The sequence below is a fragment of the Giraffa tippelskirchi genome, chromosome 6, assembly GCF_054371585.1.
Source record: "Giraffa tippelskirchi isolate mGirTip1 chromosome 6, T2T-mGirTip1v1.2.pri, whole genome shotgun sequence".
NCBI classification, from domain to species: Eukaryota; Metazoa; Chordata; class Mammalia; order Artiodactyla; family Giraffidae; genus Giraffa; species Giraffa tippelskirchi.
The window spans coordinates 23857583-23874359 of record NC_137280.1 but is presented as its reverse complement, the minus strand read 5'-3'; the positions used below and the strand labels follow the sequence as shown (position 1 = coordinate 23874359).

At 36.8% G+C, this 16777-nt stretch overlaps 1 protein-coding gene across 11 annotated transcripts in view; it reads right to left on the bottom strand.

Annotated features, from left to right (window-relative positions):
- The window catches only part of EMC2 (ER membrane protein complex subunit 2), a 292907-nt gene that overhangs the window by 265039 nt on the left and 11091 nt on the right, over nt 1-16777 (bottom strand). For all 11 annotated transcript variants that reach the window (XR_014057283.1, XR_014057287.1, XR_014057282.1 and 8 more), the window contains exon 5: nt 7863-7920. Coding sequence is in view for 4 of the 11 variants with exons in the window: in XM_081503057.1 (XP_081359183.1) it covers nt 7863-7920 (58 nt within the window). In the remaining 7 variants the exon portion in view is untranslated. The remainder of the gene's footprint in view (nt 1-7862; nt 7921-16777) is intronic.

The following is a 16777-nucleotide window of genomic DNA, read 5'->3' as shown; positions in this document are numbered from 1 at the left end:
TTTTAAAAAATAAAAAAGCCTTTCATAAATGGAAAACAGAGAGACAACCTAAATGCATCAAAAGAGGAAGGATGAGAAGTAGGATCTCAAATTTCTCATTCCCATTCTAGATTCATTGATCAGAGTTCCTGAAAAAAACTGAGATATTACAAATTAATTTGTTACTATTATTTTGAATCATGGATATTTGTAGTAGGTGGAATACAACAATTTTAAAATAATGTAAGACAAAAAAAAATTTGGTATTAACTTTGTAATAGTCTATTTTAAAAACTAAGAGTTTTCCACCTAACAAACACTTTAGTAAAGTACAAGCAAAGATTTTAAATATAAGGCTTTATTAATCAATTTGGGAAACATGCTCCCAAATCTCTACTATACAAGTAATATACTGCTAAACCACTCTAAACCTAAGATACAGTATCCTATCTCCTAGTATTCTAAGGTTAAAAGCAAACTTTTTAAGTAGTAACTATTCAACTACGCAAAATCACTCTTCTTAATGAAACTACACATGACAGTTTAAAGAAAAACCTACATGGCAATCAGTATCATACAGGCAACAATGTATCATTAATTCACATACAACAGTCCTTCTACAGAAAAATAATATATAACATTTTGGAAAACAAAAAACTTCACTTATCATGATCATTTAAAAAGACTACTAAGCAGGGATTTCATTTCCAGCCAAGATGGAGTAACAGGGAGCAGTTTTATCCTCTTGCCTGAAAACACCAACTGTAACTATATATAAATATACATATAGCAACTATTTTTAAGGCAGAGGACAACAGGCCAAAAAAAAAAAAAAAGAAGAGATGATTCCTGACGGGCAGAAACAAACAAGGTGAGCCCTATTTTTATTGCCCTGGTTCACTGCTTTGAGAGTTTCAAGGGTGCTGTGCAAGAAAAGAAAACCAGGTTGATCCCAGATGAATCCATGAGTTCGGAGAGCACTCAGGAGTCCAAGAAGAGCAAACACGCTAGAGTTCATGGGGCAGAGTAAAGGAAAAGAAAGAAAAATACATAAGACTCTAAAGAGATTTCCTTAGAGTCTCAAGGGTTCCCCTTAAATACTCAGTACTTATGTACTCATCAGTGCATGTGTATGAGAATACTGATCCCCTGGAATAGTGATTAGTACTGATCAGTGCATGTGTACGAGGAAACTTCAAATGCCAGGAAAAGATCTAAGAGAAACATTTAGGAGGAAAAGTGCCCCAGAGTTCACACAAGGCTGGGAACAGTGTCTTTTTCTACCAGCCAGACTGGAAAATGCCATGATTTCTAGGACAGTGGATAGAGTACTAAGATGGACCTATTGGGGAATAATTAGTCCCAGGATAAACAATGTTCTGGGCCTGTCTCACAAAGACCCAAAAGGATAAAACTGTTTGTAATTTAATTATATCCTACAAGAAAGAATGTTTATATATATTCATATATATATATAATATATACACACATACAAATACAAAAATCAAAAGGGGCAAAGAAAACTTCAGACGATGATGATTCTGTTCACTATCTTAATTGTGGTGATGGTTTCACAGATGTATACAATCATCAAAATTTATCAAATTATACACCTTAAATATGTGCAGTCTATTCTACATAAATTAGATGCCAAAATAGTTTAAATAATAGCATTAGACTAAACATTGAGTCTTAACTATTTACCAATTTCCATTTATATTTCTCACATCTAATGAAATACGCCAGTTTTGAATTCTTCTAAATTTCTTGTTTAGATCAACCTTTGTAAAGTCAGTTTAAGTTAAAAATGAAAACTGCTCCACATTTTACAAGCGATTTTAATAATGGAGTCAGAATTTCTATTATAAAATATGAAACGCCAAAAAGTTCTTACGATCATAAATTTGTTACATACCTCTGTAATATTATGTACTACAGCTAGCTATCAATTTTTTCCTAAAAGACATGTCACATCTTCAAAAAAAAAAAAAAAATACGCCACACAGGGCAAGAACCTAGAAAAGGATTAAAGGACCAAGGTCTACCAGTTAAGCACAATGCAGAGCAAACCTTTCCCCAGATGTTGAGACCCAAAAAGACCCCTGGCCAACAGAGGGAAAGCAGAATTCCAGGTTCTTTTGCTTCCAAGGCTTATGCCATGACCCTGGGAAATATGGCCTTCTAAAAGCATCTTCACGCTTGCCACAGAGGCAATTACATCTAATTCCAAAATAAGGGTCATGGCATAAGCCTTAGAGGCAGTGGTCTTTCTGGGTCTCAACATCTGGGGTAGAGGGAGTTCTAAGTTGTACTTTCCCAGTGAGCCATCTTAGATCCCCATAATCTCTAGCCTAAGACAGAAGAGTCTCCAAATTACATAATTCATCTCTTTTCACCCCTTTCAAACCATCTCCCACATTACTGACAGTTATCTTTAAAACAAAAAATCTGGTGGTACTTTGTCAATCAAATTTGACTTCACTCTCCATTTTCTAAGAATTAAAATTCTGTTATACTCAATATTATGTAATAACCTATAACGGAATAATCTGCAAAAAAAACTCAACTTACTATTCTGATACCTGAAACAAAAAGAACATTGCAAATCAACCACAATTAAAACAAGAAGAAATGAAAAAAATAAATAAAAACTTTACTGATAATGCAGAAAAAAAAAAATTCTGAAGTGTAACATACCAGGTTGTTCACAAATGTAGAACTTCTTATACTGCCAATCACTCAGGACAGTGAACCAACTAAAAGGTATAAAATATTGCCCCTTAAAGCCCTAGTCTTCCTCGGTGGTAAATCAGTGATGAAGAAGGGGTAGGTTAAACCTATGCAGAGCACTAGAACCATGCTCTCTTCAACAAGACTAGAAACAAAATTTCATGAAATAACTGCATTAAAGGGAGTTCAAAAAGAGAAATATAAATGGCCTTTTAAACATATTAAAAGATACCCAGAATCACTCATAATGCAAATTATGTATTTAACTAATTACATTGGCAAAGGTTAAAAATGAAAAAAAGCTGATAATACACCATGTGGGAGGATACTAGGAAAGAAGCATTCTCATATACCATGTAAGTGAGTATAGATGACTAAAAATCTTTTGTGGAGGGAAATTAGGCAGTATCTGTTAACTTTTAAGATACATGAACCTCCTGACTCAGATTTCACTTCTACAAATCTATTCTACAAATGACACGCACTGCAACACTGCTTCCGGGAAGAATGTATCAGATACCAAAGGGACTTACTTAGTTCAATAAAGTTTTTCATCAAAACAAGGATTATACATCCATATACTACAATGATATGCAGCAACTTAAAGGATGAAATAAAGGATGTGCTGACATAGATGACTTAGGTAGAGTTTGGGGCTTCCCAGGGAGCTCAGTTATAAAGAATTCACCTACCAATGCAGGAGATGCAAGAGACACAAGTTCAGTGGGGGTGGGAGGGAGGGAAGGGAAAGAGATAAAAAAAAATAAAAGAAGAGACACAGGTTCAATCCCGGGTTGGGAAGATCCCCTGGAAAAGCAAAGGGTAACCCACTCTAGTAGTCTTCCCTGAAAACTGCTATGGACAGAGGGGCTGGACACAACTGAACACTTTCACTTAAAAGGTAGAGTATGCCACCATCTGCATTTCCAACCATTCTCCCTATCAAAAGGGACACATACACACACATGCATACAGACCTATTTGTGTGTGCATGAAAAAAAATTTCTGGAAAAATTCTTAAGAAACATTTGCCTAAGTGAAGGAGGGCTTGAGATCTGGGGGGAGGGGGGGCTTATTTTTCAACACATATGCTACTATTGTTTGCAATTTTTAACATGCATACATACTACTTTTTTCAAAAGAGCATTTCACAATTTTTAAAAAATAGATGAGATGACCCATTTTAGAAACCTCCCTAAATTTGAAACTTCCACTTCAATCACTTTTTTCTTTTCTCCCCAGGTAGGTCTTGTGCTTTAATAATGCTAAGGCTTACTCATTACATCATGGAATATGATGTCTTTCCCCAGCCCGTCATCTGTCTTAGTTAAGCCATACCCAACCTTCAAGGCCTACAAGGCTCAGAAATACTGTAGCAAATCACCAAAGAATCAGGATTTAGTAAGTCTATTTCAAGGTCTATAATCTGTTAAGTATATCACGCGATCTCTCTAAAATCAAAGTCAAGGATGATGTCTAAATCATCCTTCTAGTCTCTATACCAAGAACATAGCAAGCACTCAACAAATATTTTTTGAAAGAATAATGAATGCATGTGAGAGGAAGAGCTTCCTAAAACTTTAATGAATAACCTCATTTTTATACTGGATATCCACGAATACAGAGGCACAAGATAGATGAAAGAGTCATACAGTCAGTGTGACAATGCAAAGCCCTACAGTAAAAAAGCTTCAATTATAACTATGGATATAACCATGATGTCTTCTACACAGTAACATCACTGTTTCAGTTCAGTTGTTCAGTGGGGTCTGACTCTTTGTGACCCCATGGACTGCAGCACGTCAAGCCTCCATGTCCATAGACAACTCCCAGATTTTACACAAACTCATATCCATTCAGTTGGTGATGCCATCCAGCCATCTCATCCTCTGTCATCCCCTTCTCCTCCTGCCTTCAATCTTTTCAACCATCAGGGTCTTCTCCAGTGAGTCAGTTCTTTGCATCAGGTGGCCAAAGTATTGGAGTTTCAGCTTCAGCATCAATCCTTCCAATGAACATTCAGGACTGATTTCCTTTAGGATGGATGGTTGGATCTAACTGCAGTGCAAGGGACTCTCAAGAGTCTACTCCAACACCACAGTTCAAAAGCATCAATTCTTTGGCGCTCAGCTTTCTTTATAGTCCAACTCTCACATCCATACATGACTACTGCAAAAACCATAGCTTTGACTAGATGGACCTTTGTTGGCAAAGTAGTGTCTCTGCTTTTTAATATGCTGTCTAGGTTGGCCGTAACTTTTCTGCCAAGGAGCAAGCATCTTTTAATTTCATGGCTGCAATCACCATCTGCACTGATTATGGAGCCTAAGAAAATAAAGTCTGTCACTGTTTCCTCACCTATTTGCCATGAAGTGATGGGACCGGATGCCATGATCTTAGTTATCTGAATGCTGAGTTCAAGCCAACTTTTCCACTCTCCTCTTTCACTTCCATCAAGAGCCTCTTTAGTTCTCCTTCGCTTTCTGCCATAAGGATGGTGTCATCTGCATATCTGAGGTTATTGATATTTCTCCCAGCAATCTTGATTTCAGCTTGCGCTTCATTCAGCCCCGCATTTCTCATGATGTACTCTGCATATAAGTTAAATAAGCAGGGTGACAATATACAGCCTTGACGTATTTGTTCCCCTATTTCGAACCAGTCTGTTGTTCTATGTCCAGTTCTAACTGTTGCTTCCTGATCTGCATACAGATTTCTCAAGAGGCAGGTCAGGTGGTCTGGTATTCCCTTCTTAAGAATTTTCCAGAGTTCGTTGTGATTCACACAAAGGATTTGGCATAGTCAATAAAGCAGAAATAGATGTTTTTCTGGAACTCTCTGGCTTTTTTGACAATCCAACAGATATAGTCAATTTGATCTCTGGTTCCTCTGCCTTTTCTAAATCCAGCTTGAACATCTGGAAGTTCACAGTTCACATATTGCTGAGCCTGGCTTGGAGAATTTTGAGCATTACTTTACTAGCGTGTGAGATGAGTGCAATTGTGTGGTAGTTCGAGCATTCTTTGGTATTGCCTTTCTTTGGGATTGGAATGAAAACTGACCTTTTCCAGTCCTGTGGTCACAGCTGGGTTTTCCAAATTTGCTGGCATATTGAGTGCAGCACTTTCACAGCTTCATCTTTTAGGATTTGAAATAGCTCAATGGGAATTCCATCACCTCCACTAGCTTTGTTCACAGTGAGGCTTCCTAAGGCCCACTTGACTTTGCATTCCAGAATGTCTGGCTTTAGGTGAGTGATTACACCATCGTGGTTATCTGGGTCATGAAGATCTTTTTTGCACAGTTCTTCTGTGTGTTCTTGCCACCTCTTCTTAATATCTTCTGCTTCTGTTAGATCCCTACTATTTCTGTCCTTTTTGAGCCCATCTTTGCATGAAATGTTCCCTTGGTATCTCTGATTTTCTTAAAGAGATCTCTAGTCTTTCCCATTCTATTGTTTTCTTCTATCTCTTTGCACTGATCACTGAGGAAGGCTTTATCTCTCCTTGCTATTCTTTGGAACTCTGCATTCAAAAGGGTATAGCTTTCCTTTTCTCCTTTGCCTTTCACTTCTCTTTTCTTCACAGCTATTTGTAAGGCCTCTTCAGACAACCATTTTGCCTTTTTGCATTTCTTTTCCTTGGGGATGGTCTTGATCCCTGCCTCCTGTACAATGTCATGAACCTCTGTTCATAGTTCTTCAGGCACTCCGTCTGTACTGTTTAATGTAAGTAAAGTCTTCCTCTACCAGACTTTATTAGTTCTAGGTGTTATATGGCTTTGTGTTTCTCCCTTAATGTCTACCACAGTGCTTTCTATGGATATGGTAACATAAATACTGTCTTTATTTTTAGTAACACCAACACTTTGGTGGCTCCTGACAGATACTCAAATAAATATTTCCAGAAGGACAGAAGGGACTGAGGGAAGATTAGATAAAAATAATATCTGATGAAAGAATAATATATCTAACAAAGCTGAATTCAGTCACTTTGTTCTAAAATGTTTACCTAACAACCAAATGATTTAGTTACTACCCCCTCAGATAATCTATGAGGGGAGCCAAGTCATAAAACATGGAAAGTACTACAAAGACAGGATAATATTTAGTTACATATTATTTTAGACCCTGTAGTGAAGTAATTTCTTTAAAATATGCCCAACTTAAATTGACACAGAAATATATGACTTCTAATTCTAAAAAATACATTACAAACTACTGATTTTTAAACTAGCATGAGAAAATTACATGAAACAAGTTTTTCAGAAATTTGGTATCATATTTTCAATATATGGCTGCAAAAAAGAAAATGAATACCTTTAAAACTGTGGTGAAATCTTACAGCTGAAATAAGTACATGAGAAAATCTTCAGGAAAAGAAAAATGGTGCTTTTTATAAGGGATTGTTTTATTAAAACAGATAGCAACCTATTAGGATAAATAAAATTAGAAGATTATTAAAAATTTTTCAATTTTAACTTTTTAGATATTTGGAATATCTAAATTAACTGCTTTTTAATAACAGATAGGCTTGCAGCTGTCAAAAGTTTTCCCCTGAATTTCTATATTCTGAGAATCCTTAACATTCAAATAGCTACAAAACACCTAGGAAGTTTCCAGAGAAAATCTCCCTGGGGTGGGATTATATTAAAAGAAGTAATCTAAGCCATTATACCAATACAGTAAACTAAAATGTTCTCAATATTAAAAAAAATTTTTTTTCACCAGGATATTTTTAGGACAGGTAATACTACCAAAAAGGCTTTCATTAATTTATTCCATACATTAATTACTGAGATAATATCTTTAATTTTTCAATAAGACAACTAAAATATAACTACCCAAACAAGACAAGTTAGTATTTAATAAACTTCAAAATATTACAGAAACTATAAGTTCCGACAGGTGTTTGTTCTTACAAGCACATAAAATTTATTCTATCTAAATTTCAACTAGCTGCTTTCTAAAAAGAGATTTTGGAAGTCAAATTAACCAAAGAGTTAAAACCTACTTTTTTTTAAAGTGACCCATCATGAGATATTTCAAATAACAAAATAAAATATGTTTCCATGTGTATTTTTATATTAATTCTAAAATAATTTCACTTCCTAACACAGAATTAACTTATCTTCAGGACAACAAGCTAACTTACAGTGTTAGTTGGGTCTTCTTGTAAAATTCGATCATATAGCTGAATAGCATCATCATATCTATTTAAAAAGAAAAAGAAATATCAAGAATCATTACCTTAAAATTTAGTGACAAATGGTAAATACAGAAAAAGATTAAAAACTGGAAAGACTTTATACGTATTTACAATTACTACTAAGCATCCTCTGACCTTCACATAACAGTAACTTTGATACAATGTCATTTTCTAAGCAAAAAAAAAAAAATCATTAATAAAATATTTATAGAAAAACTTACTTCAAAAACATACTGATTCGACTTGGTCTAAATACAAAGGTAAAAACTAGCTCAAAGAGATACCTCTGTGGTCCTAGTTACACCTAGAATTACAGCAAATAAAGTATTTTTTTTTAAGTTTAATTTTAACAAATATATTCACAAAGAAATCATCTAAGTATTTTTTTCTTAGTCGCTAAGTCATGTCTGATTCTTTCGTGACCCCATGGACTATCGATTCTCAGGCTCCTCTGTCCATGGGATTTCCCAGTCAAGAATATTGGAGTGGGTTGCCATTTCCTTCTGCAGGGGATCTTTCCAACCCAATGATCAAATTCATGCTTCGCAGTGGGATTTTTTACTACTGAGCCACCTGAGAAGCCCCAATCTAAGTATTAATTCTCCTTTAATAAATATTTATGAGAATTTTTCTTTGTTGAGCTGGTAAAGTTCAATTCATTAAGCACCTATTAAAGAATTCTCTAGTGGCTCAGTCAGTAAAGAATCTGCCTGCAGTGCAGGAGACCTGGGTTCGATCCCTGGGTCAGGAAGATCCTCTGAAGAAGGAACTGGCAACCCACTCTGGTCTTGCCTGGAAAATCCCACACACTTGGACAGAGGAGCCCGGTGCGCTACAGCCCATGGGGTCGCAAGAGTTGGACTTAGCAACTAAACCAAGTATGTACACATAATATACTTTGCTGGGTTACAACCTCGTATCAGTTCAGTTCAGTTAGTCATGTCCAACTCTTTGCAACCCCATGGACTGCAGCATGCCAGGCTTCCCTGTCCATCACCAACTCCTGGAAATTGATCAAACGCACTGATGCTGAGTCACTGATGCCATCCAGCCCATCTCATCCTCTGTTGTCTCCTTCTCCTCCTGCCTTCGATCTTTCCCAGAATCAGGGTCTTTTCCAATGAGTCAGTTCTTCACATTAGATGGCCAAAGTATTGGAGTTTCAGCTTCAGCATCAGTCTTTCCAATGAATATTTAGGACTGATTTCTTTTAAGATTGACTGGTTTGATCTCCTCGCCGTCTAAGGGACTCTCAAGAGTCTTTTCCAACACCATAGTTCACAATCTCACATGGGAAACAACAAATTTATCAAATGAAAAAATAATCAAATATGACAGGATAAAACTAAGAAGCCAAGATTAACATTGCATGATAGCGAATCAAAAGGAGGGATACATCAGAAATCACATAAAGCACTTTATCTAACAATACACTCCTATATATGGTAATCTTATTTGGAGTTCAAGGATATAGCTAAGTGATTCTGAAATTCCTTCCTAACCATATCCATAACCCCCAACTCCCTTCCAATCAATTTCTTCACTTTCAGATAGAGATCTTAGGAAAAGCAAAAATCCATGTTTAAAAACTTTTATAGCAGTGTTTATAAAACTAGGACTTCCCTGGTGGCTCAGAGGTTAAAGCGTCTGCCTCCAATGTGGGAGACCTGGGTTCGATCCCTGGGTCGGGAAGATCCCCTGGAGAAGGAAATGGCAAACCACTCCAGTGTTCTTGCCTGGAGAATCCCATGGACGGAGGAGCCTGGCAGGCTACAGTCCATGGGGTCGCAAAGAGTCGGACACGACTGAGCGACTTTCCTTTCCTTTCCTTATAAAACTAGGGACAGCAGATATACTCTTGTGATCTATTCTTAAGTTCTCTATGATAATTTTTCAAGTTTTTCTCTTAGTGATATTCAATACATAGAATATTCTATATCATCACATGACACGTCCTTTAATCAAACATTGCCCCACAATTTTAATGACCAAGCCTGTACTTGTGATTACGGTCACATCAATAGATAAGAATATTTTAACTAATGGTAGCGGACTACTGAGAAAATTAAAAGCAGACTTAGTTTGTAAATGTGATTATACCATGCAAAGGCCAAACAGCATCACTACATCCTAAGTTAATCAGAGTTAGCAATAGCTCAGAAAAAGAAAATCACTTTGGAAATCAAATACCTGATAATATTTGATTATAGGTATGCTAGCCTTACAAGAATCTGCAACTACAGAAACAGAAAATAAAATCATTAAATAATAATAAAACAAAACAATAAAGTATATAAACAAGGGCAAAAATTGACGCTAAAAAGCACTGGTTCTCACAAGACAAAGTATGTGAGAATCACCTGGGGATCTTTTTCCAGCTATATAACCTCTGGGAAATATACTGGAAATGACAAAGGAAAATAGGAAACCATTCATTTCATTAATACAATGATAGTAATAATGTGAATTTTTAGGATTTTCTAGTCTTTTTGGTATTTTATTAGAAAACTTACATTGTCTTTACAGTCTGAAAACTATATACATAAGGCATTAATAGTTTTATATTTGAACATATTTAAGTTATAATTTAAAAAAATAATTTATGTAAAAACTGGATGTGATGATTAATTTTCTGTGTCAATCATGAGGTGCCTAGATCAAATATTATTTCTGGGTATGTCTGAAGGTGTTTCCAGATGAGATTAGCATTTGAATCCATGTACTCAGTAAAACAGACTGCCTTCCCTAATGTGGTAAGCACCATCCAATCCCTAGAGGGCCTAAACACAACAAGGGAAGAACAAGGAGGAATTCACCTCCTTTTACTGCCTCACACTGCTAGAGCAGGGACATTTCATCTCACCTTCTCCTGCCTTCAGACTTCAAACTGAAATTTACACTATCAGCTGAATTACACTACCAGCTTTCCTGGGTCTCCAGGTCACAGACAGCAGATCCTGGGACTTCTCAGCCTCCATATCTGCCTCATAGTAAATCTCCATTATGGACACCCATGTGTGCATGCACACGTGCACACACACACACACACACACACATTCCATTGGTTCTGTTTCTCTAGAGAATCCTGACTAATACACCAAAGGTCCATAAAAATTTACCTTGAGTCAACAACATTCTCAAATCCACCTGTCTACTTTAATGCATTACACCCCTAACTGATTTCAGACTTATGTCAGTAGAGTGAAGACTACGCAACTACATCTTAAATGGCACTGCTGCTGCTGCTAAGTCTCTTCAGTAGCGTCCAACTGTGTGACCCTGTAGACAGCAGCCCACCAGGCTCCCCCGTCCCTCGGATTATCCAGGCAAGAACACTGGAGTGGGTTGCCATTTCCTTCTCCAATGCATGAAAGTGAAAAGTGAAAGTGAAGTCACTCAGTCATACCCAACTCTTAGTGACCGCGTGGACTGCAGCCTACCAGGCACCTCCGTCCATGGGATTTTCCAGGCAAGAGTACTGGAGTGGGTGGCCATTGCCTCCTTTAAATGGCACAGATAATTCTAATTTGCACAATCATGTATGAAAATGGTTAAAGGTCCTATGTAACAAAAACACATAAACAGCCAGTCTTTCCGGAAAAACAGTAAAATCTTACTAGGTAAAATGATATGAGTTTCAGTTAATTAAAGGATAAAGGCTTAAAGAAACTAAAGTTTGTTAGAAACTTGAGTTAATACTTAAGAATAAATTATTGCTACCATATTAATATTTTTGTATGATTGGAAAGAAGGTAGAGAAATGATCACTATTAAAATGTGTTAAAAAGATAATCTGAAAAATCATTCATCTTAGACTCTGGGATGTGTTTTGTTATTCATATATTTTAAGAATGGTCTAGGAATTCATAGTATTTGAAGTAAAAAAAAAAAAAAGTGGTAATAGAATAGAATACTGATTCAGGAGCAATCCTTTGCAGATTTCTTCCATTCTGCTCTGATTCAAAATTATTTTCTGTTAACCTGCAATACTACTTTGTTTTATTTATCCATGCCCTTTGCTTACTAACAGAAAAGATTCAAAGATATTAAAATACACATAGATAAAATAGATAAGCCAAAAGCCAAGGAACAAAAGGGTTAAGAAAAACTGTATCAATGAATCTTGCAAGAAAAAAACTACAAGTGAAGTACAAGTAAACCCTGTCTCACCTAAAGCACCAAGTTAAAAAGGTAAGAAACAACAACCTGACTATAAAATGAATATAAAAACTTAAGAGACTCAGAATAGACAAAATAATCTTAAAAAAAAAAAGGACAAAGTTGAAGGACACACTTCCCAATTTTAGAACTACTACAAAGCTACAATATCATTATTAGAATCAATACAGTGTGGTATATAATAAACATATATATTGATGGAACAGAACTCAAAGCCCAGAAATAAACCATCACATAATTAACATCCAACTGATTTAACTGTCCAAGACAATTCAATGGGGAAAGTAGTTTTTTCTGGTGCTAGGACAACCAGATATCTACAAAAGAAAGAATAAAGTTGGACACCTGCTTCATACCATAAAAAATATTAACTCAAAATGTGTCAATGATCTCAATGTAAAAACCCAAACTATAAAACACTTAGAAGAAAATAGGTGTAATTTTGGTGACCTTGAGTTAGGCAATGGTTTCTAGAAACAACACCCAAATGATAAGCAACAAAAGAAAAAATAAACTTACTTTTAAAAAATCAAAACGTTTTGTAATCAAAGGACATCACTGAAAAGTGAAAGACAAGCTATGTAATGCAAGAAAATTTTTGCTAATCAAATATATGTGATAGAAGACCTGTATTTAGACTATATATAAAGAACTCTTACAACTCAATAATAAAAAGACATAAATTAATCCAATTTAAAAACTGAAAATGTGAACAGACATTTCTCCAAAGAACATATATAAATGGCCAACAACTGCATGAAAAGATACTCAGATTTCTGGTTCCTGGTCTGGCACATAAAGACTGGAAATCATCACTCCTATCCTCACAAGAAAAAGCGAAACATACCGAATGAACTACTCTTAGATCCATCAGACAATTAAACTTACAGGGAAAGCCACTGCATCCAAAACTGCCAGACAGGTGAAGACAATCAAAGCTTATGCCATCAAAAGCTGCTACAACTAAAAAATTCAGTGAAGTTGCAGGATACAAAATCAATATACAAAAATCTGTTGTGTTTCAATACACTAGTAAGAATCTTATTGGAAAGAGAAATTAAGAAAACAATCCCATTTATAACTGCATAAAAAAGAATAAAACACCTAGAAATAATTTAATCAAAGAGTTGAAAGCCCTATATATTGCAAATTTAAGATACTGATGAAAGAAATTGATACAAATAAATGAGACACAAATAAATGAGATGATATCTCATGCTCAAGAACTGGAAGAATTAATATTGGTAAAATATCCACAGTACCCAAAGAAATCTATAGATTCTGTGCAATTCTTAAAATTACAATGGCATTTCACAAAGAAATAGAACAAAACAATCCTAAAATTTGTCTAGAATCACAAAAGATCTCAAATAGCCAAAGCAATCATGAGCAGGAAAACCAAAGATGAAGAGATCAAGCTCTCTGATTTCAGACTAGATTACAAAACTACAGTAATCAGAACAATATGGTACTGACATAAAAACAGACACATAGATCAATGGGACAGAACAGAAAGCCCACACATATATGGTCAATTAATTTACAACAAAGGAGCTAAGAATATACAATAGGAAAAAAAACACTCTCTTCAATAAACGATGTTAGAAAACTAGACAGCTGAGTGAAACTGGACCTCTGTCTTTACACCACAGAGAAAAATTCAAACTGGATTTAAGAGCTGAACAGAAGCTCTAAAACCATAAACCCCCTAGAAGAAAACATAGGTGGTAAGTTCCCTGACATCAGTGTTGGTGATTTTTTTAATTTTACACAAAAAGCAAAGTCAACAAAATCAAAAATAAACAAGTGGGACTACATCAAACTAAAAAGCTTCTGCACAGCAAAGGAAAACATAGACATAGTGAAAAGGCAACCTGTGGAATGGGAGAAAACATTTGCAAATCATATCTAATAAAAAGTTAATAGCCAAAATATTGTAAGAACTTATATAATTCAACAGCAAAAAAAAAAGCAATCTAAATAAAAAGGAGCAGAGGAATTGAATATACATTTTCCTAAAGAAGACACACAAATACATGAAAAGATGCTCAACATCAGTAATCATCAGGGAGATGAAAATTAAAACCACAATGTGATATCATCTCATACCTGTTAAAATGACTATTATCAAAAAGACAAAACAAAGCAAGTCTTGGCAAGGGTGTGGAAAAAAGGGAACTGGACTGTAGATGGAATGTAAATTGACAGTCACTATGGAAAACAGTATAAAGGTTCCTCAAAAAATTAAACACAGAACTACCATTTGATAAAGTCAAGTCTAATTTAGGGTATTTACTCAAAGGAAATAAAATCACTAACCTGAAAAGATATCTGAAGCCCCATGTTCACTACAGCATTAACATTAGCCAAGGCATGGAAATAACAGAAGTGTTTATCAATAGATAAATAGATAAAGAAGTCTGACCCTTGAACAATGCTGAGATCAGGAAAGCCTACATCACAGTTGAAATTCCATAAATAATATATAATAACTCAAATGTAGGTTTAAAAACCAAACCTACATCAAGTTGAAATTCCATACATATATAACTTAGAATAGGCCCTCCATACACTTGGTCCTTCCTTATTCAAGATTCTACATACAGGTTCAACAACTACAGACTGTGCAGCACTGTAATATCGACTATCAAAAAAAAATTCATGTATTAAGTGGACCCACACGATTCAAACCCATGCTGTTCAAAGGTTAACTGTATATATTAATACAATGAATATTAGCCATAAAAAGGAAAGAAATTCTGCCATTTATGACAACTTGGATGGACTTTAAGGGCATTATGCTAAGTGTACTAAGTCAGACCAAGAACATAAATACTGTGTGATCTCACCTACATGTAGAATCAAACAGAACATGAACTCATAGATACATAGAACAGATTAGTGGTTGTCAGAGGAGGGGATGGCGAGTGGGACAAATGGGTGAAGGTGGTCAAAAGGTACAAACTTCTAGTTACAAGATAAATTAAGTCCTGGGACATAATACAACATGGTTCATTATAGCTAATGATACTGTGTTGTACAATTAAAAGTTGCTAAGAGAATAAATCTTAAACATTCTTATAATAAAAATTTATAACTATGATAATAGATGTTCAACTTATTATGGTAATCATTTCACAAAATACATACACATTTATCAAATCATTATGCTATATACCTGAAACTAATATAATGTTATATATCAATTATGGGCTTCCCTGGTGGCTCCTGTCGGCCGCCGCCCCCGGCCCCCGGCTCGGCCGCCGCCCCCAGCCCCCGGCCCGGCCTAGCCCCTGTTGGCCGCCAACCCCGGCCCCCGGCCCGGCCTAGCCCCTCTTGGCCACCGCCCCCGGCATGGCCTGGCCCCTGTTGGCCGCCGCCCCCAGCCCCCGGCCCCAGGCCCGGCCTAGCCCCTGTCAGCCGCCGCCCCCGGCCCCCGGCCCGGCCTGGCCTGGCCCCTCTCATCTGTCCGCTGACGTCCAGGAGACAAGAAAACCCCTCGTAGGCTCTGCTCAGAAAATTCTGAAAGAGATGGGAATACCAGACCATCTGACCTGTCTCTTGAGAAACCTGTATGCAGGGCAGGAAGCAAGTTAGAACTGGACATGGAACAACAGACTGGTTCCAAATAGGAAAAGGAGTACGTCAAGGCTGTATGTTGTCACCCTGCTTATTTAATTTATATGCAGAGTACATCATGAGAAATGCTGGGCTGGAAGAAACACAAGCTGGAATCAAGATTGCCGGGAGAAATATCAATAACCTCAGATATGCAGATGACACCACCCTTATGGCAAAGTGAAGAAGAACTAAAGAGCCTCTTGATGAAAGTGAAAGAGGAGAGTGAAAAAGTTGGCTTAAAGCTCAATGTTCAGAAAACTAAGATCATGGCATCTGGTCCCATCACTTCATGGGAAATAGATGAGGGAACAGTGGAAACAGTGTCAGACTTAATTTTTTTGGGCTCCAGAATCACTGCTGATGGTGATTGCAGCCATGAAATTAAAAGACGCTTGCTCCTTGGAAGGAAGGTTATGGCCAACCTAGATAGCATATTTAAAAGCAGAGACATTACTTTGCCAACAAAAGTCCGTCTAGTCAAGGCTATGGTTTTCCAGTGGTCATGTATGGATGTGAGAGTTGGACGGTGAAGAAAGCTGAGTGCCACAGAATTGATGCTTTTGAACTGTGGTGTTGGAGAAGACTCTTGAGAGTCCCTTGGACTGCAAGGAGATCCAATCAATCCATCCTAAAAGAGATCAATCCTGGGTGTTCATTGGAAGGTCTGATGTTGAAGCTGAGACTCCAATACTTTGGCCACCTCATGCGAAGGGTTGACTCATTGGAAAAGACCCTAATGCTGGGTAGGATTGGGGGCGGGAGGAGAAGGGGACGACAGAGGATGAGATGGTTGGATGGCATCACCGACTCTATGGACATGGGTTTGGGTAGACTCCGGGAGTTGGTGATGGACAGAGAGGCCTGGCGTGCTGCAATTCATGGGGTCGCAAAGAGTCGGACACAACTGAGCAACTGAACTGAACTGGTGGCTCAGTAGGTAAAGAACCTGCATGCAACGTGGGAGACCTGGGTTCCATTCCTGAGTTGGGAAGATCCCCTGGAGGAGGGCATGGCAACCCACTCCAGTATTCTTGCTTTTGAGAATCCCCATGGACAGAGGA